This window comes from Streptopelia decaocto, assembly GCF_964273445.1.
Source record: "Streptopelia decaocto genome assembly, chromosome: 2".
In the NCBI taxonomy this organism is placed as follows: Eukaryota; Metazoa; Chordata; class Aves; order Columbiformes; family Columbidae; genus Streptopelia; species Streptopelia decaocto.
Genome location: NC_138655.1, coordinates 39164259 through 39187564, shown reverse-complemented (window position 1 = coordinate 39187564; position 23306 = coordinate 39164259). Strand labels below are relative to the sequence as shown.

Here is a 23306-nt window from a genome sequence, read left to right as displayed (position 1 = left end):
CACAGCTTCTGCTGAACTTCTGCTTGTTGCAATTTACTGGAAGCGATGAAGACATAGCAGGTCTAGTCTGTGGGTTTAACTGTCAGGCTCCAAGTACATACAGAACAAGATGACATTCCCCAAACAAAGAAGTCTGTAATCTAAAATCAGAGAAATTAAGTGCAAACAAATAAAGTTGGAGCATAGTACAAGGTATCCTGGAGATACTGTTTAAACAACTTCACAGTCACAAGTGTGAGATACTATGTCTCAGGTCAGAAGCTAAATTCACAGCTAAAACATGCAGAACAAATGGTCGACTGTGGCATCTGGGTAGTCCAGAACCCTTGCTGACTGGTGCTCTCCTCTCTGTGAACATCTTTGAAAGAGGGCTGAACTGTAATGTTCTATAATGGAATTATTTGTAATGTAAATGGAATTATTTTAGTTAGATCAGAAATGGAAGAGTTGCAAAGACACCTTCCAAAATCTATTCTCTTTCCAAAAAGCTAGCCAAGCAACAGCAAAAGTAGTCTAGAAAATTGTGTGGCATGCTTTTAGGTGTGCCACTGAAAAGGTAAGAAAAAGTGGGTCTACTGAATTATTTGCAGCATCTCAGGAAACACTCTCACAGTTGCTGTGACCTGGGAAACGGCAACCCTGGCTGTACATACAGACTGGGGAATGAGATGATGGAAAGCAGCTCTGTGGAGAGGGATCTCAGGGTTTTGGTCAACAGCAAGTTGATTATGAGCCAACAGTGTACCCTGGCAGGCAAGAGGGCCAATCATGTCCTGGGGTGCATCAAGCACAGCATTGCCAGCCAGGCGAGGGAGGTGATTGTCCCGCTCTGCTCCGCACTGGTGCGGCCTCACCTGGAGCACTGAGTGCAGTTCTGGGCGCCAAAGGATAAAAAGGTTATAAAGCTACTGGAGAGTGTCCAGAAGAGGGCTATGAAGTTGGTGAAGGGTTTGGAGAGGAAGTCGTAGGAGGAGCAGTTAAAGTTACTTGGTTTGTTCAGTCTGGAGAAGAGGAGGCTGAGAGAGACCTCATAGCGGTCTACGGCTTCTTCACAAGGGGAGGAGAAGGGGCAGGCATTGAACTCTTCTCTCTGGTGATCAATGGCAGAACCCAAGAGAATGGCAGGAAGATGTGCCAGGGGAGGTTAAAGTTGGACATTAGGAAAAGGTTCTTCACCCAGAGGGTGGTGGACACTGGAACAGGCTCCTCAGGGAGGCCCCAAGCCTGACAGTGTTCAAGAAGAGACTGGACAACACCCTCAGAACACATGGTGCAAACTGTGGGGTTGTCATATGCAGGGACAGGAGTTGGACTCGATCTTTGTGGGTCCCTTCCAACTCAAGACATTCTATGATTGTATGATTCTAAATCACTTGTGCTAAAGAAGTATCTACATTGGTAAGCCATGCTGAAGAAGAATAATAAAAACATTGCCACATCTAATATTAGTGAGGGATCTGTGTTCCCTTTGAACAATCTAATCACATGTAGTAGCCTCGTTTCATGTACGTTTCATGGTCTATTGAAGAAATGAAATTAACAGTGGAAGTACATATGTATATGCAGAGATTCAAAAGCCTACAGCTACAAACAGCAAGCTGAAAAAAATAATGGGAACCATAAAATATCCAACCACGTGTTCTTCTTTCTGTTCTGGCAAAAGAAGCTAAAAGCCTAAAATAAAATTAATTTAAATGTAATAAAAAAGGGAAAAATGGATTTTGTGTCCCTCTTCTAACCAGATAGACTAACTCTTAAGGGAGAGGCTTCATTTCCACAGTATACAAGGTTAGGAACCAGAAGGTGGATGCAAGGAGGCTGACACAAACCCAAACACCACAGCAGTTCTCTCAGCACTCATGGGGAGGCAAGACATGGGCATAAACTTGATATATCTTCATGCTTAATGCAACCACAACACCAATGTCTTTACCCATCCCAGTTTTTGTGAAGGACACCAGTTGGCAGAAACCTTTGCGAATGACACCTAGACCCCTTTTGTCCAGGCCTTGAACAGAAGATCAGAATATTTCCTGGTTTGCTCACAGAGGCTGCTGGCATGTGACATTAGCTTCCCTGCTTAGGAAAACTGTTGGCAAAACATTTAAGGGAGTGGGGGAAACTGAGGATGCTGTAATTTGTAATTTGTGTGTATTTATTTTTTCTTCCCGTTCGAAAGCACCGACACTGCCTATTTCTACTGGCATGCACAGAAGATGAAAAGAAAACAGGAATTAAAAAATGAACATTTTTCCAAAAACAAAACAGGAATTAATGAAAAATGAACATTTTTCCAACTATAATAAAATTGTACGGGCTAAGAAAAGGAACGAAAAAGCCAGAACAACCTAGTCTCTAGATTGCTGACTTTCACTATCAACCCAATCAGTAAGAAAATTAAAAGTTCCACAGTTATTACCATAATTCACAGGGTCAGACCCTTCACTGTGCCAAGTTTCTGCTCAGCATGTGAAGCCAGGACAGAGCAGCTTATTGTTCCCTGATACCACAGCTGGCCCCAGCAAACATGTAGGCTGAGGTGTCCTGGGTCTGCTCTTACCTGTGGTAACAGCAACAAATACACATTCAAGACTTTCTTCTTCCTTCTGTTGAACTATGAAGGCCAGGAAGTAAAAAGCAAGGATTTTAGTGCAGGACCCATCCTGCTTTTACTCTGGATTCTTGCCACCCTGAGTGGGCGTATGTGTGAGTCTGCATGTGTTTTTATAGCTCTACATTTAGAAAGAGTGAAGCCTGGAAAAAGGACTGGCCCATGACAAACAGTTGATATTACAGACTAGCGATGCCAACAAGAAGACAGAAAACACAAAGTGCTATGGGTTAAGTACTTAATTCTGGAAGTATTCATATGACTAAGCATTTAATATAGGCATGTCCAATTCCACAAAGTGTTGCTGCAATCTGTTGTCCTGGATTTAAAACCAGACTGTTTGTATGCAGAATGATTTAAAACACTGATTTAAATTTCAATAAAAGATTCTCTAATGGATTCTCTAGCTCTCCTTCCCTGCTAATTTAGTAAGTTTTATTAATAACTGATTTGAATCCCACAGTTCTCTGTGTTACAAAGCTAAGGGTCTCTCTAAAGAGCTGAGAATCTGCAGCTGCATATTATCATCTTAAGTCATAATCTTGACTGGTCTCCAGTGAAGAGTCGCTCTTTCACATTATACTCCTCTAGGAAACTGTCAGGTTTTTTTCTGTAATGTTGGCAAAGCTTCCATTGAAATAATAAACCTTGTTATGCATCTCTAGCAGTTTTCTCTTGACCTGCAAGTTTGTAGATTGCCTGACGGCATCACTTTTCTCCTCTTCATAAAAAGAAAAAAAGTGTCTTAAAAACCCCTAGGCCTAATGTAACAAGACTAGGCATAATGTAATAGGAACTTAATAGAAAAACAATAGCTATATAGAGACTGAACATGAGGCAAAATGGGCTCCCATAGTTCCTTAAAACCTCCAAATTGTATTAAACTTACTGCTTCCCAGTCCAGTTCATTACATGGCCTAATGCTGGCACAGCAAAAAGGCGGGAATGACCAGTGAAGCCATCTCACTGGCAACAGCGTGGCTTATAGAAGGGCATCAGATAGCTCTGTGGTTAAATTGCTGAACTGGGATTTACAACATAAATTAGGTATTTCGGTACTAGTATTTCTAGTCTTACTACAATTCGAGCATCTAGGAATCACAAGTAAGTTCTCTGTCAGTTCTGAAAAAGACATCATGTGTGACCACGCCCAAACAATTTAATCTCTTTGAACTTGTTTTCTACCAGTTCATTGGCAATAGAAAAATTTGTCTCCCTTGCACTTATGTCTTAAGGATTACATGATTTCTCCTTGTGAAGCACTCAGGCATGACAGCAAATACTTGTTGAAGCCTTCAAAGGTTTTCAGCTTTTAGATGATCTGTAAGTTTTATCCTTTACCTCCTAAGAGCTTTGTGTGCACCATTAGCACAAAGAATATAAAATTTGGCGGTGAGCATCAGAAAGCTATTATCTCCCTCTTAAAGTATTCACTGATGCATTGGAGCCAACCTAGGAACTGGTCCTGACACAAGCATACAAAGTGGAAAGAGAGAAAATAAGGATTCTCACAGCTTAATCCACAAGTGACAGGTCTTAGATAGGAAAACAGGTCTAGTGGTTGGGGCAAAGTGCCAAGGAAAACCAAACAGGAAAACCAAGGCACCAGGAAACTGAGGCAAAATGCGAGCAGAGTGCCAGCAAAAATCATGGCAGAAATTAGGAAATAATGTACTACTGAAGCAATTCACATCAAGGGCACACAGCCAAGCAAAACAGCAAGGAAAAGACTTCAGCAGCCTTCTTGTGGTGCTTAAACTTGGGTTTACCTCATCTTCAGAAGTCCTGTTTTCTAAGTGACTACAGAAGCTCTTTTCCCACAGGAGAGTGAAAATGTCAGTATCAACCTTGTTAGAACTAGGAATCATGTTTGCAATAAAGGATGTCATTATAGCAACATCTGTATCAATGTGTACAGGCAGTGTCACCATAGAATCATAAAATAGAATCATAGAATAGTTTGGGTTGGAAGGGACTGTCAAAGGTCCTCTAGTCCAACCCTCCAGCAACGAGCAGGACATCTTCAACTAGATCAGGTTGCTCAGAGCCCTGTCCAGCCCGGCCTTGAATGTCTCCAGGGATGGAGCATCTACCACCTCTCTGGGCAACCTGGGCCAGTGTTTTACCCCTCTCACCGTGAAAAACTTCTTCTTCATGTCTAGTGTGAAGACACCAAGACACTTCTGTGAAAAAGCAGAGTAAGGAGAAGGCAAAGCTGTAATTCTGCTCAAGAAGTAGAAAAGATTCACATATTTTTAAAAAGTATCAGAAGCTACATTGTTTCCACTGCAGACAGGGATTGCTAAGGGCTATTTTGCCTTCAAGATTACTTGCCTGTCTCCACCAGGACACAGTGCCACCAAACCAGTTACTAAAACTGAATGTTGCATCTTAGCCCAGCATGACTGCAGGAAAATTTTGTGCAAAATGTTCCTTAGATCAAAGTGCAAAGACTGTCCTCAGCTCCCAGAAGAAATAAACCAATAAGCTGAGGTAAGATGGAACAGGAAGCCCACAGAAGGGCTCCCCTCTTGAGTCAGTCCTCATTTTCTCATTCTCATTTCCTTCACCCAACTTCTCTCCATTAGAATAGTTTTTCTCAGGAGAAGAGTTTTTCCTATTCTGCTCAGTCATTTGTAATTTGGACCATTTATTTCTTAAAAGAATACTGACATTTTCCATCCTGGTAGAAGATACAAATCACAAACTATCACAACTGCCACCTCAAAAGAGTTGTAGGTGCATACGAGCCACAAAGCTTCTCCACACATGACCGACTGTGAATAAGGTAACTCTTAAAGGAGAGACAAAAGGATAAAGCAGCTTCGGTACAGAGTGTTAATGCCACTCTTCTTTGACCTGGTGTCTGGCAGCTTCTATGTCTTCCACAAAATCCAATAAATAAATTGCAGGCTTTGCACAGAAGGGAAATCAGATTTGCTACCTCTCTCTGAAGATGTGTATAGCTCTTCCACAGAGCTTAACTGAGCATTTCTCAGGCACTAGTCAAGCAAAAACCATGTTTGTGCCAGCACATCAAGCTATTTTTGCACCAGCTTTCCTTCACGAATCCACAATACAAAGCACACAAATAAATTCTCTAAAAAATTCAAACTATATGTGACTGAGCAAAACAAGGGCCAATCCAAGCACATCCTGACAAATTACCTAGAAACAAAGCATACCTCAGAGACTTCATGTGCTTATTTAGGTCAAATTAACCCTCAACCACAATAAAAATATAATACAGAAAGAGCTTAGCAACGAGCAATCTCAAGAGTCATAAGTTGCTCATGTGTGCTTTTACAATGATGGTAATTTTGTTTTAGCTTGTTGTTGGTTTTCTGTTTCCCAGTATATGGGAGGGGATGGAGACCTCCTGGCTCTGTACCACCAGAAAAAAATCCCAACAGAGGTCACATCAATTAGGGGACCACAGAGTGTATGGTATATAGAAAAATGCAGAAAAGTACTTAAACAGCTGCACGTATGGGGCTAGGATCCTACATAATACAATTCACTGGCAGCCCTAGAACTGGTGCTAGGGCCAATTTTGCCCACGGAGCACTGTGTAAAGCTAAGTATTATTGTTATGTTTGTAAATGGCATCTACATAATGAGTAAAAGATTCTGCTTCTGTATAAATCAGTGCAGATTCAGAAAACTGAAACATCTGCTTAGATACTGGCCTGATTTTCCTGTGTTTTTCCACAATTCTGCCCTCAGAAATTAGATAATGTCCAATGGGCATATCCACTTTTAACTGTTACTAATCTGTTATTCATAACCTGTCAAGGCTATCGCTGTTACATGAATGTCATCATTTTTTTTATAAGACACGTTGTTTTAATCATGGCTCACAGTATTCATCTGCAATTATTCCAAAATTTAGAAAACCAGCCAAGCCTTTGAGTAACAAGATAATTTTCCACCAGAAAACTTGGACAATTTCTGAGCAGTTCCAGACCCCAGCATGAAGCTACATAAACTTTTCTGGAATCTGTTCTTTTTGCCTCCTGTTAAATTCATGACTGCCTAAGCAAGATATTCTTCATTCATAGCTCTAGTGCTGCCAAAGCGAGAGGAATCAATTTTTGTTTTTTCACAAACAGGTAATCAATGCAATCAGATAAGGCAACAGGTGTTAGTCCTTGGTTTAAAAGCTTTTCTTTTAGGGTTTATGACCAGGATCATAGTCCCATTAAAGCTACTGGCAAAAATCCCCAAATACCCGAACTGAACTCACATATTAGAAACTACTGTCATTATGGATTAAATCCTGCTTGCTGTTCACACCAATCCAGCCCCCATGCAGTTTGTAAGATTCTGGGTTAAGAGGGAGAGGTACACGATCTCCCACGCCTTCTATCACCATTACAAATACTGTTCCATTTTTTAACCAAAATAATTTGCTAACAAGAAACTGATTAAAACAGCAAGATTAAATAACGTTGGCAAAGAATAACATTTCTGTGATGAAAGCATGACACCTCCTATCAAGAAATGACAGAAAAAGGATGCACAGTGTGCAGGTATCTGATTTCAGAGAAGGGCACAGAGAAATCCCCACACCAAGACTGTAAAGGCTTGAGTAGGTGAACTTAATATTAACAACCTAACCTGAGGCCCTAAAGCTCTTAACTCTGTTTGATGATATCCTTAGGCAGGTACATGAACAAAGGAAAACTTAATGGTTTAAATCAGATAGAGGGTAGGGTATGGTTTTTTGTATTATATTTAACATTACTGCAGCAGGTATTTCAGTAACTCTGAGTCTACAGAATGAATTAGCCTGCTCTTCCTTACACAATAGAAAGGAACATCTTTTTTCTCTGTACAGAACCGATTCTGGCCCTTCAGGCAACTGGATTTTCTTCTGTTCTACTCAAAACTGTAGGACAGACAATAATACAGTTATTAATCTTCCTGCACATCTTGGAAACATTTTTTTAACGGATTTTCTGCCAATCCTCTTCTACTGAGAGTTTTCACATGGTTCACAGCTAATATAATCGTACATTTTAAAGAGGATAGATTACAGAGAATTATCCTCCTGGTCATATTATGAGTGGTGAAAGGAACCTTTTTATTTTCTCAGATACAGTTTATTTCAGAGCAGGAGCCTGGAAACAACTGTTCTCTCATGGCCAGATTGTGCCTTTCGTCACACCACCACTTGATTAACTAGGAGGAAGAGACATATTTAAGGCATAATATTCCGTTTCTCTTCACTGTAGAAACAGTGAAAACTTTTTCTCTTCTCATAAAACAGCACTGATGCCATCATACAGCCCATTTTCTCCTGTTGTCTTTCCTGACTTTTTTGACTGTAAATTGATTTTGCCTGATACTATAGTATGCTGTGTTTATACAGAGATCAGGTACAATGGGCCTCCATTTTTAGCTACCTCTATTTTAACTTTGTTAATAACAAAAATAAACAGCAGTCATTTGCTGTTTCTGTCCCACTCTATCTCCCTCTTATCTATCAAAGGTAAGGGAGAGAGTCAGAGCTTTCTTAGTTCTTCATTTGTTCTTCCTCCTTCTCTAATCCATACTCCTGTCACAAAAAAGAGCAATAAAGATGTCAAATAGTTCCTCTCTTTCTTACACCTAAATCAGGTCCAGGTAACTCACATGTGGGTGTGGATTTTACTGCTCTGTGGAAATGTGTGCTGTAAAGCACAATCTAATCTTTGGTACCTTGTTTCATTTGCTGGCAAGAAACAGTCTCTCGATATTAAGACCATGACTAAATATTTAGCACAAATGGTGGCCAGAGTAACTTTGGCCAAAAGGCAAAGGAACACAACTTCTCTGGAGAAGGTTGTACAAATGTCTCCTTCCAATTTCTGGCCAAAAGGCAACAACAGACTTCATGCTCTTGTTTCCATGGAACAGAGAGAGGACTATTGTACCGATACATAAAGCCCTCTGCTTCTCCTCTGTTTAAAAAGATGTGCTACAGTATTTACCTTTGACAACTATTTATTTCGTCCTGCTTTCCTGACTGATTGCAAACACAGATGTTTCAGTGAAAATTATAACACTGTTGTATTAGTGTCAACATTCTGGTTTCTTCAGTCAAGGAAACTGGAAAACACATCTTTGCTGAATTTCGTATAATAACAAAAATAACGGTGAACTCAGCCTCAAAGCCACATGAACAACATTTTTTCAACAGTGTGAATTATTTCAAGAACTTGTTCCAGAGGTTACATAAGTTTAGTAGTCCAACCTAATTCACCAAGAACCTATACATCCTAACCAGCTGTCTAGTAAGAAATAATAGATTTTTGAACTAAGAGACACAGGATATTACCCAACTAATACAGGATATTGCCTAATTTCTATAAAAGCAGTTATGGTATCAAAGGTGAAGTGACTACAGAAGTAACTGAAGCGTGCTCTTCCAAATTTTGAAAAATAACACTCTTTTTTAAAGTCAGGCTTTAAAAAGACCATTAAACTGATAATCTGAAGCTGTTCCACAACCATTTGATCCAATGTAATAAAATAAAACCTTACAGTCTCCAGTCCTAAAAAAAAAAAGACTACTGCTCTAGTCAACAAAGAGTCTTAGACAGTAATCTCAAATAGATCTCTTCAAAGTCAAAGTTCATTTCTGTAGAACTGCTCAGGCGTTACAGTAATAGTGTAATGGAGTATATAATCTGGACCTAGTTGGTTGTATTGTTAATGTACACGCTTAAACCAAGCACTTATGTTTTCATATTACTGCTTATCCCCTTGACTTGTCTTTCTCCCATAAAGAGAGGAGAATTTAAAATCCCCATCATTTGCTTTGTACATCTTTTCTAGTTTCTTAGGAAAATGTCCTACTAGATTTGTTCCACTGGCACAAGATCCCAACTTACACACTTGGTGTTCAACGTATTCCTAGGCATGCATTTGTGCACAAAAAACTGACAGCTTACATTGCATTTAGTACAGGACAAGTGCACAAACTACTTCAAACTGCTTGAATATAGCCAAAATAGGCACCCAGCGCTGTTTGTGTTCAGTAACTAACAAAGCCAGCGAAAATCAAGCCAAATATACGTTCAGAGTAAGCTGATTTCCAACAACTGTATTAACTAATGCTAATGTTAACAGTTAAGAAAATAGATTTCCTGGTCCCTTGATCAAAAGGATTGTTCTCCAACAAAAAAAAAAAAAAAAAAAAAAAAAAAAAAGCCAAGGGGTGAGGGGCAGCAATCCCTGGAATGGAAACTGAAAATCTTCCATTCTGGAGTCTCAGATGCATTTCATAAACATTTATAGTGGTCACAAGCACCTGTTTCATTTTTGCTCGGGTATAATATTTGATTTGGACAACTGGAGATGGATTTAATAGAGCAGCTCTTTGTGCATATAGCAGAAGGAAATACAGCTCAGCCATCAAACAAACTGCCCATCCCTTACTTGCAACATGGGGCATAAGATGATGAACTGACTTAACCAATACACCTGTGTGCAACTGACCTTGGATACGACAAGCTCCGCTGTCATTTTCTGCCAGAAGAAATCACCTGCATAAGGATCTTTAAGTCAATTTTTTTCTGCTACAGAATTTTTGCATCAGTAATTATTTCTTGGAGATCTGTCTAGCTAAAAGCTGCTTAGATGCAAGAGACAGGATATCACCAGCCTGCACACCTCCAGGTGATGTTCTTCCATTGTGCCAGAATTCTGTTTGTGCAGCTGCCATGCTGCTTTTAAAGTAAGCGAAGAATGAAATCCCTTCATGACTGACTAAGTTTGTTGTTTTGCATATTTGGGTCAAGTATACTTTTCTCTGGACTGATTTGGAGTAGAGAATTCTGGGGTTTCTACAGATCATCAACAGACTGTTCCCATACACCACCAAGACTGTTCGCAAAGTGATTGTTAAAAAAAAGGAGACAGGAGAACCTCATAGACTTCCAAGTACAGTTCTTGACATAGTTCATATCAGTATTTCTTGATCACCACATGCTGAATCAACCTTGAGGAAAAGCACTAAGCAGGGCTATTTCATAATGAACAAGCTACTACCTGCCTCAGAGGAACACTGCAGTATCCTGAAGGTCTTACTGCCCATATAAATCACATTTTATATCCTATGCCAGGTAACCAGGATGCAGAGGTGGTTCCTGTACTTCCCTTTGGTTGACGAGTCTTCCCCATCCAAGTAATTCTCCTGAGTTGCCAGAATCTGCCTCTAATCAACCTGCAAAGCCCCTGTGAGTCACTTAAAGGGTTTTTTCAATGAACAATGCAAAAATAGCAAACAGCAGAGACCAAGATCTGACCCACAACTCTTAAAGAAAGTACCTGAACAATCCTAAGAATTAGACTGATGGTGTAAGTGCACAAGCTTTTTACACTTAGCTCTGCAGTAGTTGCTCTAATCTCTTTATACCCTTCTATGTAAAGCAGTTCTATTCCAGTAGTCTGGCATTCATTAATATAACGCTACAATAACAAATTTCCTAGCACCAAACAACAGAAAGAAAACAGCAACAGAGTTTCAGACTCATGAGGGATTATGATTGATTGATAGATAAAAAGATAGATAGGTAGATAGGTAGGTAGATAGGTAGATAGATAGATAGATAGATAGATAGATAGATAGATAGATAGATATGGCAATAGCACACAACCAATAGCACACAACAAATAAAAGATGCAAAGCTGAAGTCACCGAACATCAGGGTTGGCATCTGTTAAAACCAGTCTTGTAGCACAGGGTTTAAGAGATACTCCAGGCCACTTTACAAGTGTAAGCAATGGTACAGTGGAAAGTGAAGTAACATGATGAACAGCTACTGGGGGGCAGGAAAAGTAGGTCCCAGCATTTTGGGTTGCCTAGGAGCCCAGACTGATACCCCATGAACAGCTGAATGTTTTCAGGCTGAACTATGACTTTGTGTTTCAAAATTTTGTAATTCACTGAGATATTACAGAACATACCCTTGAATATCGTATAATCTCCAATTTTCAGGTATGTAAAGCTATTTCATGAACAAATTGCTCCACACTTACTCCAAATTTACCTAATTTGTTATTATTCACCATGGAAATATTTCCACTGGCTAGTTCTCCCCATCTATAACTATTAGTCAAGGTGACATAGGAAGTGTTGAAACAGCAGATCTTGTTAGAACACTAATATTATTAAGACAGAAGTTAATAATTCTGCAAGTTAACTTTATGACCAATTAATCACACAATGTGATGAGTGCTGGAGGCATTCTATTCCAGATGCATATCCTAATTTACCTGCACTAAAGCACACCTCAGCAAGATAGCTTTGTGGTTGAAATATAAAGCAATAAAATGCTGAGCTCAAAGAAACTCTCTTTTGAACTACCAGGAATCCAGGCTATGAAATAAAATCTTTTGTGTTTAGCAGGTGTTATGCAATGCAGTGTCACTCTTACCTCCATGGGAAAGGCCTTAAAATTAACTGTGTGCTCAGAACCACGCTGGTTTTCTCTCCCCCAGTGAAATCGAACATCGTGTAGTTCAAACTCATGTCCTCGAGGTAATGGCCCCCCTATTAACACTGTGAAAGAAGACAAATGGTAATGAACTTGGCTTTCCAAAGCAGACAAGCCACTGAACATATTCTCCAAATACAATGGGGAGATTGTTGCAAGCTTAGCTTCTTTATTATCAGCGGTACTAGAGAGGAGAAAAATTGACAGACTTGACATCTTTACTTCTGAAGTACCGTGCAAGTACAGAAGGCAACTTTAGGCACTGTTTTATGAGGCAGAACAGCTGGTCACAACACAAAATAAACACACTGTACCTTTATCAGCCAGAAGAGTGAATGTGTTTATTGCTCCTATCAAGACAGTAGCTGTGTGCTCTAAACAGATGGCGAGGGCTCTGAATTGAACTGGTAACTACCTCCACCTTGTCCGAATGCTTAATCTCCATCACCTGTATTTGCTATGTGTCACAGAAACTGACAGAAAACTTTTGAATACCAATATTCTGCTAGGTGTTCAGTCATATACCACCTGTCAGGTTTCTGCAAGACAGAATGCCTTCATGTCCACATATAATCAAACCTACACACAGGAGCAACAACATACCTCATCTACTTAAAAACAGCTTCTAGGCAGCCACGACTTTTTTCCTTCAGTTATGTAAACAGCAGGAATTTCTTAAAAGCATCTATCCTCAATTGCAACATACACAAAAAAATCATATAATAGCTCAATACTTTTGCATTAATAGAGACTTCCACCATAAGTAGTAAAAGCACGCAACTGTACCTTGCAAGGCCCAATCTACTTTGGAATTAATCAACGGAAGCATTTTGCCCAGGGATTTGTGAATATGCTTCAGATCAAATATTACTCCACAACCTGTAGGCAACTTCCCACTGAAATCATTGAATACTGGCTCCTAGGCAAGGTCAGATTTTACTTAAGAGCAATTACAATCTTCCCTAGAATCCATTAAATCTAGCTTACATTTCATAGACTTTGAATGAATCTTTTACAATCTCTGCTAATTGATTAGGATTATTTAACTGCATAACCTATGGATTCAAGGAATTACAGTTCCATAATACAAAGTTATTTTGACACACAAAGTAAACAGTCTTTGTTTGGAGCACAACACATAGTGAAACACTAAAAACATAATTCAGCAACTGTACAAACATAAAAACAAAAGTACAGAACTATTAAAAATCTGAAAGGATACTGATCAGTTATGGTTTTCATAAGCAATTACATTGGAGAAAAAAGTAAAATATACTGATTAATCCTCCTTTAACAATTCTTCAAAACTAATCTAACAGCCATTAGGGTTTCTAAAATGAAATGTCTGGAATATAGTTACAGATCAGATTTGCTTCTTAAACTTGTTTTATCTGTATTCTATCTATATCTATATCCTACAGGGAAAATCTACAGATCTGATGAACATTGTGGGGAAACAACCAATTAAAAGTATTTAGGGAAATCTGGGCAAATAAAAAGAAACATTATACTTAATTAGTGCTGTTTCTTAGGAAAATGAAGCATTTTTTTTTCTCTGTTTTAAAATGTTGCTCTTACAGAAAGTGTAACTAGAACTGATATTATCTATATGATGTAGTTCTGGATCTGCAGGAGCTTCAAAGAGTTTATTTCTGAGGCTTAAGTTATAACATCGATATAGTGACAAAAGTATTTCAATGCATGAAGCACATTTATCCTTCCTTTGCCTTTCATCCAATCTTGATCCTTGTCAATGCATGAAACACATTTAACTTTGCTTTGCCTTTCAGCAATATTTGATCTTCATCAGAAAATTATTCTGAAACCATCATCCACTGTGCAACCCACTGCTGTCTTAACAGAAGTCCCTCTGTCAACAGGATATCCTCTAAAGCATTTTTAAATATACGATTGCCTTACACAGTTGGTCATGCTTCTTCCACCTAACGCATAACATATGTACAATGATCAAACTTGAAGCAGCCTGGGAAAATGTTTGCAATTAAATAACAAGGATTTGGGAATTCCAGATGGACTGCATGTCCTGAATTAAAGGATGAAACCAATCACCGGTAATGACAAATTGATTTTTAAATATGTGTCTTAATCAGTTTACTTTTTTCCACAAAGAAGTTTTTCTTTGACTGTTAACATTACAGAAGATGAGGATCTCTTGCACATAATTGCACAGAGTTTCAAAAGCATTTAGCGCTCAACAGTTCCCATTAAAATAATCTGGCTAAATGGATTTGTCATCAGAGATCCCTCGTGAGGAAAAGAAGCTGCAGGAGTTTCCGCAATCCCTAAAAATTGGCCAGAATACTAGGTCAAACACAGCTTATTAACTCTTTTCTCCTCTTGGCAGGGTTAACAAATGTTGTTTTCTCCCTCCCAAAAATGGAAAAATTATCCCCAGTTTACAAATGGGAAATGGGAAATTATGTAACATGAAATCTATGGAAGAGCTGAAACCAAAACAAGATTTCCTAAATCATAATTCCACACTTCAGTTATAAGCTTTTATTCTGTTTCACATTTTCCCATATTTCAAGACTCATCAGTCTGGCATCACACTGCAATCAAGTCTTTCCTTCTAAGTGTCCAATGGTTTTTGCACATGCATTTAGGTGTGCTGGTCCCCTCTTATTAACTATTACTTCTGAGTTACAAACTGGCCTTCGGAAAGGTAGGGTTGAACAGTTGCATTGTGGCATGCAAGTGATGACAGCATTTTCGGTCACTCTCACTCCCTCCACGGCAGAATTCAAGAACCTTCCTGACCCTGCAGACAGAACCTGACTCCTTTGGAAAAGAGTTTTGCTCCTGATGAAGGCAGTAAAGCTGACTGGAAGTACAAAATTTCTGTTCTATTGAAAATCTGCAAAATTCTGTGGAAAAAAACAGAATTCATTGTGGAAAGGAAATCATAAAGAAAAGCATCATTATTAAAATAACAAACCCTTCCTTCTTTAAAAATTCAGTGTAGAACTGGACTGAGTCCCTCACTCCCAGGACTACTGGGATCTCAGAAGGAAACACAAGTGGAATGTCTCGTGGTTTGACAATGTTCAGCTGTTTAAATGCCCCCCAAAGGCTGTTACTAGCTAAGAGTGGTTAGAATAACTTGGATGCTCTTCCAAACACATGGTAAGAACTACCACAGTGCTGGAAAGCACAAAGGACTCTTTTTCTTCCTACTTTCTTGACACTTGCCTCCTTCATACAGAATAGCTTGTCCAGATGAAAGGTCTGAATGTGATACTGCGATTTGACTTAAGTTGGAATTGTTTCTTTTGTTATTTGCTTCTAATTCTTATTTGATGAATGAGAGCAAAAAATGCTTTAAGAAATGCGGACTGCCTTGCTACCTGCTCTTCATCAATACTGTAAGCATGTATACCTGGAGTATCTAAAGCCGCCCAATTCTGTAGTTTGTATTCACATGCCACCCAAATTAATAGAAGATGCTCTTTTAAATTGCATAGTCTTTGGACCAAGGGCAAATTTTGCCAGGCTGGCATGACAGTGGCTGAGTAATAGTCTGGACAGCTTCTGAATGCAGACAACTGTTGATGCCGGTGAACTGGAGGACACCACCACAAGAGGAAATTCTGGACATGCTTTGAAGCAATCTGACTGACCATTCAGTTCGGTGTCAAAACTTGGAGCTCTCATTGCAAGCTTATTCCTTTTTCTACTGAAGTCAACAACACCACTCTGACCAGCCCCAAATGCAGATATTGACCTGACCAATCTTTGCACAAACCAGCTTCAAGAAAAAGGATTGAGACAATCAAATGGAGATTTGTGGCATCAAGTGGCATCATCTAAGCCTTGTTGAACATCAGTGGGATTTGGTGTCCTTTAGTGCCCAGTGAGCACAATCACTCACTGCTGGGCACAGCTGCTGTTCCAGTGCGCCGGGATACATGTACACTCTGAAGGCAAGATAATCTTTAGCAGGGAAAGCAAAGGCCGCGTTACCTGATTTTGACTTCAGGGCAATCTGGATCGAATGCCCGTCGTTGATCACTTCACAGTCACGACACACGACGTAGTTTGGCGACAAACGCACTTCCAGGAGCGAGGGATCGTATTTAGCTTCTCTCGAGTTCAGGTTAATAGGCGACTGGTACTCCCCGTTAGCATCAGGGAAAATGAGCCCCCACTCCACTCCTGAGACACAAGGGAAGGCTGTTACGGGGAGACCCGGCTGCCCCGCCAGCCGGACCCTCCCCGCCCGCCCCGCCGCTGCCCAGCGGTGCGGGAAGGGGCGGCCGCTCCGCGCACCTCGTCCCTCCGGCCCCGCCGACCGCTACCGGGCGGCCCCGCGGCGCTGCTCTCCCGCGGGCGGTGACAGATCGGCCCCCCGCTGCGGGCCGGCGCTTCCCCGCTTCCCGTGGCTGGCGGCGGCCGGGGGGCGATTTTCCCTCCGCTCCGCCACCGAAATCCTCCCACCGCCACCACCTTCTCTTCCCCCGGCAAAGTTTCTCCCCGCCGGAGACGCCGCCCGCTCCTCACCTTCCTCGTAGCCCCACTCCGGAGCCTCCTCCCGGCGCGGCAAGGGCTCGTCGCCCTCGATCAGGCTCCTGTCAGCCATGGGCGGGCGTCCTGCGAGCGGCCCCGGCTCCCGTCGGCCGGGCGGCGTGCGTGTGAGTGCGTGTGTGTGCGTGTGTCTGTGTCAGTGTCAGTGTATGTATCTGAGTGTGTGTGTGCGAGGGGCGAGCCGGACTGCCGGCGCTCCGCAGCGTGTCCCGGCCCACCCTCCGCCCTCCCGCCCCCGCCGGCGGGTGTCGTCGTGTGGCGGGGCAGGGGGCGCGGCGCAGCCGCCGGGCGGGACCGGGAGCCGGTTGCTGTCCCAGGAGTGCGGTGGGGCGGGGGAGGCTGCAGCCGGTGGAGCGGGGAGAGGGGACCGGGCGGCCGCGGGAGCCGCAGCTCTGGGGAAGTGTCCCCGCAGCTCCCGCTGCCCCCCTGTACTGGACAGAGGCGGCCTGTGTGCCAGGGGACACCCGGGAGAGCAAGTTCAACACGGGGAAGGGCAAAGTCCAACCCAGGCCCCAGCACAGCCTGGGGGATGACTGGCTGGAAAGCAGTTTTGGAGAGCAGGACCTATGAGTCCTGGTGGAATATGAGCCAGCCATGTGCTCTTGCCACAAAAAAGGTGAATGATATCTTGGGCTGCGTTAGGCAACATAGTGCCAGCAGGTAAAGGGAGGTGATCCCTCCCTTCTATTCATCACTGCTGAGGCCACATATGGGGTACTGGGTCCAGTTTTGACCGCCCCAGTACAAGAGAGGTGTTGAGCTACTGGAGAGTATCCAGCGTAGGGACATGAAGATGATGAAGGAACTGGAGCGTCTTTCACATGAGGAAAGGCTGAGAGAGCTGGGACTGTTCAGCCTGGAGAAGGTACCAATAGGTACCAGTACCTGAAGGGAGGGTGCAAATAGGACAGGCTCTTTTTGGTGGTGCCCAGTGACAGGGCCAGAAGCAATGGGCACAAACTGAAGCACAGGAGGGTCTCTATGAACATCAGGAAATACTTTTTCAGTGGGGGGGTGAGCAAGTGCTGCACAAGTTGCCCAGGGAGGTTCTGGAGACTACCTCCTTGGAGATATTCAAAAGCCTTGTGGACATGGTCCAGGGCATCCTGCTCTGGGTGGCCCTGCTTAAGCAGGAGACTTGGACAAGGTGATGTCCAGAGGTCCCTTCCAGCCTTACCATTCTGTGATTCTATGGAGGGATGGAGGCCCTCAGTGATGATAAGGGAGCCACTGAAAAAGCAAGGGAACCCTGCTCTGTCCCTTCTGTTCTGAAGAAGGATCAATGCCGCCACAATCTTTACAGTCAGCCCTTCATTTAGGCAAAGCCTCCTGCAGAATATACAGGAAAGTCTCTCCCCAACAAGAGGAAGCCTCAGTTTGGGCATATGAAAGGACTCTTCCTTCTTCCTTAACAACAGCCATGTATGAACCTAGGGAACACTCGTTCTATCAAGGGAAAAAAGGACAGAAGAGACCTCTATAAAAGAGATCTCCCCTAGGCAGCAACCCAAACACTTGCATCAGTGACAACAAGAGGAATGGAAACCCAGCACTCACCATCTGCAATCCCTGACAGCAACCAGGAAAGGTAAAAGAGGCAGTCAAATAGAGTTGCTACAATGGTAAGTGGAAGTGCCCTTTGCTTACTGTCCTTGCTCACTTACAGATAGAGGACAGACCTCCCTGCATTCTAGTATCCCAAGAGGAAAACATCCCGATCCTGTGCAGTTGATCCACAGACTTTGATCTAGGTGTACACCTCATTGTGCTGTACTGTTCCCCAGCTCAGCAGTGGTATCTGTGCAGGGCTGACATTGTAGCAGAAATTGTCATCAGTGTGAAAGTGACACGGAAGGAGAAGGAGGACTGAGCTGGAACTTCATTACTGAAGGAAGAGAGTACTGATCCCTGAGTGGTGTGCAAGGTGAAATGAAAATAGGACAAAACATGTAGAATGTACTGGGTTGGGGGTTTTTCAAGATCAGAACAGAAACACAAGTTTCCTTCTACAGGATCATTAGTTACTGTCTTCACTGTTGATGATTGAAACGAGTGTATACTGCCCAAGCAAACTACGACCATGGTGCAGCTTATTGAGGCAAGAAATCAAATAGACCTTTTTCTTCATATACTGAGCACCTGATATCAGTACCAACAGAAGACTCCGATTTTTTAACATGAACTGTAGTCACGTGAGATATGTTGTATATGCATACCTGTCTCCCCTACCTACCTGGCTTTGTTGGTTGCTGTTTTCTCTCCTAATCACTTGTTAAACACACACTAGTTGTTCCTATTCATGTCATTTACTTTGAATCATTGCTCAGCCATATGGAGGAAAAAAAAGACCAGATATTCCCCTTAAACATCCCTGACTCTGGTCCATCTGACTGGAAATTCATTTTCCTCTTCAAACAGTCACACATTTTGAAAAAAAAACAGTCCTAGGGGGCTGGGTTTGTTCCCTTGCTCTTTGAAGCACAAGTACTTCATTCATGCCCTCTATTAATTCCTTTCCTGCAGTAGCTTTCCTGTGGGACATCTGTTCTAGAATTTCACAATTATGAGGGGCAACATAATCAGACCTGAAAGTTCCTGTTTTGTGATAAATACTTTTCATGGCTTTCCATACTTTCCATCGTTTCCATTCATAACTCAAGAACTAAGCTACTTGATATTCGTTGCCCTTCCTTTCAACCTTCCCATTCTTCCCAAATCTCTCTTCGATATTACGCATAGCAGGTAAAGCCTTGCTGAATGATGGGCATTCCTTTATTGTTATATGTCTGCTCAGTATTTTCTGTGCAAATATCCTTCTGTAGTTGATGTCAGGCATAGCATGACTGATCAGCAGTTTAGATCTGCTCAAGATTCCTACAACATATTTGATGGTAAAGTGTGTAAGTAACAGAGGAGTTCAAGGGTATATCCCAACAGTGAAACAGAGCATGGGACACATTTAACTCCAGCCACAAATACAGATATCGACCTGACTGGTCTTTGCACAAACCAGCTTCAAGAAAAAGGATTGAGACAATCAAATGGAGACAGTGGCGTGATCTAAGCCTTGTTCAAGATCAGTGGGAATCGGTGTCCTTTAGTGCTGTAGGCACTCTTGAAAGTGTTGTGTTCTCTGTCAGTGCATTTTTGTTCCCACATACAATGTACTGGCGGTGCCCTACGCACTGGCTTTTGCCACATGTTGTACTGTGCAATCATCTGGTTGTAGTGTTATGTCACCAGATATAGCTGTCCCAAGGCATCCACTTCCACGTTACAGGTCTTTCCTCTTCAATTAAGTGCACTCTTTGCAGGGATCATACGGTTTATATCAGCTGTCTGTCTCTCTCTTAAACTAATCTTCTATTGATCTTCAGAAATTTTATTATTGCTAGATATCTAAAGCTTAATTTTGTGCAGAAGCTCCCAATAGTTGACTTTACTGTAAAAAGATGTTAAATATATAACTATAATACACATAAATACACTCTTTATTCTGTAAAAATGCACTGCTTGTGGTGTTTTTCCTCAGAGATTGCTACATTGGCTCAGCGTATTGAAAAACCTGTAGGGAGGCATAGTTACAGCTCTCAAGCTTGTATCAAATTGATAGATGAAAAGAAGGAGAAGCCCTGCCAGCATGACCCTTGTGACATGTCGCCTCACCAGCAGAAGCAAGAGCAGGCCACCTCTCTCCTCTCTCCAGTTCAGCCTTTAATTCTGTGGAACACACTGACGTCTTGTTTAACTGGGATTAATGATCACACCCTTTGATGATAACGCAAAAAAAAAAAAAAAAAAAGAAAAACAAAACAAAACAAAACAAACCCTCAGGCATAGATCCAAGGCCTAACAATTCCTCTTTAAACTCAGAGGACAGTAGTTCAGAAGCAGCAAAGCTTCTGATATTCTCTCTTGTAAAATAATAAGAAGTGGCATTTTGAAACATGTTTGGTATAATACTTAATCCTGGTGAGACTACAAACAACAATTCTTGTATTTCCTATATCTAGATATACTTTTTTTTATATACATATACAGTTACTGTTTTTTTTCAAAGACAATATAGCTTTCCTAAACACCTTAAAATTTATATACTGGGAAAACCAGGCCTGAACAAAAATTCTGCATCCAAACACTGTGACGTTTATATGCGTAAATTATCGTTAATGACTAGCAACATTTTTTAAGGCATTCATTTTCAACAACTGTACTTACTGCTTTCACCACTCTGAAGGGGAAAGAAAATCCAATGCAGAGAACTGTACAGGTCACGACGAAGTCTGTAGAAAAATAAAAGCAGAATTCCCTACAAGTTATTTTAAACTATAAAGTCTTACCTGCAAGATTCTCTGCAGGATGCAGAACTGATGGTTACTTCTCTGATTTGATGGATGAAAAATTCAGTTTGTGAGAGGATCTTTTTTTTTATTATTATTATTCATTTTTTTCTTTATTACCTTAATGCCAGAGAAGAGTAGCTGATGGCATACAGGACTTCATATTAGAGGTAAATATTATGTGGGATATTAGACTATTCCATTTGGGACAATTTAGGGTACATTTATTCCTCTCTAAGCCAGACTTCAGCTCTTGCCAAGGTGTCCTGAAAGACAAGGCAGTGTCCATACAGCAGCACAGGCAACTGAAGGGATCAGCAGCATCCAGCTTTTTCAGTGAACAGGGCTTCCTATTTTGTGTTCTGTTTTGGACTATGAGGTTTGCCAGCAATCACCTCTCACATAAACTTGTTTCTATCTTTATTTCTTGCCAGGTTACTCTCTCAAATAAGTTTCCAAACTTAGAAGCATAAGCAGAAAATTTCTGCATATGACCATTAAAATACAAGCTTATATATAACAAAATTGAAAATCTCTGCACATTTTAAAAGGAACTTGTTCATTACAAGGAATAATATTTCAGTATTCTTGGAATAATATTATTTGCCTATCATTTTTCATTTTTTCTGCAGCTGAAGTAATGTGTTACAAAAAGGAAAAGGATGGTCAGGTAGTATAAATAGTCCAGAATTAAAAAGGTAAAGAGAGAAGATTTTCAATAAAGGCACCATTTATAGCAAAGAGAAACTGTTTCCAGTGAACTGCTCCTTGTGTTTGCAAGTCAGGTTTACACTGGCAAATGCTGTCCTGCAAACATTGCAAAATATGTCAGCTGGATCCCGATTTCCCCCTTATCCACACCAAAGGGTAGTTTCAGTGGCATTGTGTGTTTTATGGTCTGTAAGTGTAAATTTGTGCTCTTGGCTTTGCCAGCTAATAGGATAGAGGGCTGGTCCTGTGCACACTTTACATGTTTCACTTCATAATATACATAGTTTTGGGTGGAATTTAAAGATCAACACATTGATCTGATAGTATGTACACAAGTTTTTCTACAGTACAAGTATAAAAGTCTTACATGCAAAATTGTGTCTATAAGAATGCACCAGAGATGAAGGGAAAATGGGAACCAGCTAATATTTCTAAATCAATGGGCATAATTGTCTTATGTTGTCCCGGTGTTCAAATGTATAAAACAGGACTGTTATGGGTGCCCACGAGAATTCACACCTACAGCTAGAGGACACTAAAACTACGACAGAATAATTTCAAGTTCTTTAAAGAAAACCCAAGGAATAGGAAGGCATTTCTAAGGACTAAAAATACCACAGTCAAAAGGGAAGCAAAGAAATAATAGAAGATACAGTGTGAGTAAGGGCACACTAAAAAAATTAGAGCATAATCTAGCGTAGTCTCCTGGAGTTTTTCTTTTCCCTAACAGGGTCTAGCCCTGGAGAAATCTGTAAAAACTGGTGAAGACAACAGGAATTGCTGATGAAGTAAAATAAGTACAAAACTAAAGTGAAATTCTGCAGACAATAGAAGCATCGAAGGGAAATGAGGGTTGTTTTTTTTTTCCCCCTAGTGTGCTAAAAGGAAAAAGAGTTAAAGGATGAAATAGGATCTCTCTGAAATACAGAATGCAAATGATAATCAAGGGCCCTGACATGGCAAAACTCCTATGTAAGTACTTTTTTATTTCTTTAGGAAGGAAGTAGAACTAAAGATATACCCAGAACCAAATTCAAGGAAGAAGATGGGAAGCTCAGAGGAAAAATCTGCAATGAGGAGATGATGAATATTATTTACCTAACTGTAATAATCTGAGCTCTTTAACATTAGATGAGATGACTGAAGGATTACAAGTTTCATCTAATACCTATTGAAATGAAGTGGCTCTTTGTCAGTGGAACTGATAGATGTTAAATCCACTACGTGCAAATTAAATGTTTAAAAAAAAGAAGCACGGAATCAGGGAAAGGCATAATATCTTCTACTTTTTAAAACAAAAAGACAGAATGACCTAAATAATGAGCCTGAGCAGTTTTTCACTATAAGAGCAAAAGCAGGTATTGGCTTAAAGGTGTTGGATTTTCACCTGGAAAGCTCATGAGAAAGGGGAAGCACTGATCGGGATAAAGTAGCAAGGGAATAACAACATATTTGAGTCTGTAAAATGATGTCAAAAGGAGAGGCAGTTCTTCATTCTACCAAGTTTTTCTTATCAATGTGTAAACACCCATGGATGACAAAGTGCTCACATGCCCCGTTCTGGCAAAGCTGTGAAATCATACATTCGGAGAGCAATCTGGCTTCCTATATCAC

The 23306-nt window shown here is 41.0% G+C and overlaps 1 protein-coding gene across 3 annotated transcripts in view; it reads right to left on the bottom strand.

Annotated features, from left to right (window-relative positions):
* CA8 (carbonic anhydrase 8) overlaps nucleotides 1-16846 on the bottom strand; it is a 54443-nt gene extending 37597 nt beyond the window's left edge. For all 3 annotated transcript variants that reach the window (XR_014183309.1, XM_082045192.1, XM_082045193.1), the window contains exons 1-3: nucleotides 16618-16846; nucleotides 16081-16272; nucleotides 12037-12161 (exon numbers count right to left, since the gene is read on the bottom strand). Coding sequence is in view for 2 of the 3 variants with exons in the window: in XM_082045192.1 (XP_081901318.1) it covers nucleotides 12037-12161; nucleotides 16081-16272; nucleotides 16618-16696 (396 nt within the window). In the remaining variant the exon portion in view is untranslated. The remainder of the gene's footprint in view (nucleotides 1-12036; nucleotides 12162-16080; nucleotides 16273-16617) is intronic.
* Between the last annotated feature and the right edge of the window lie 6460 nt (nucleotides 16847-23306).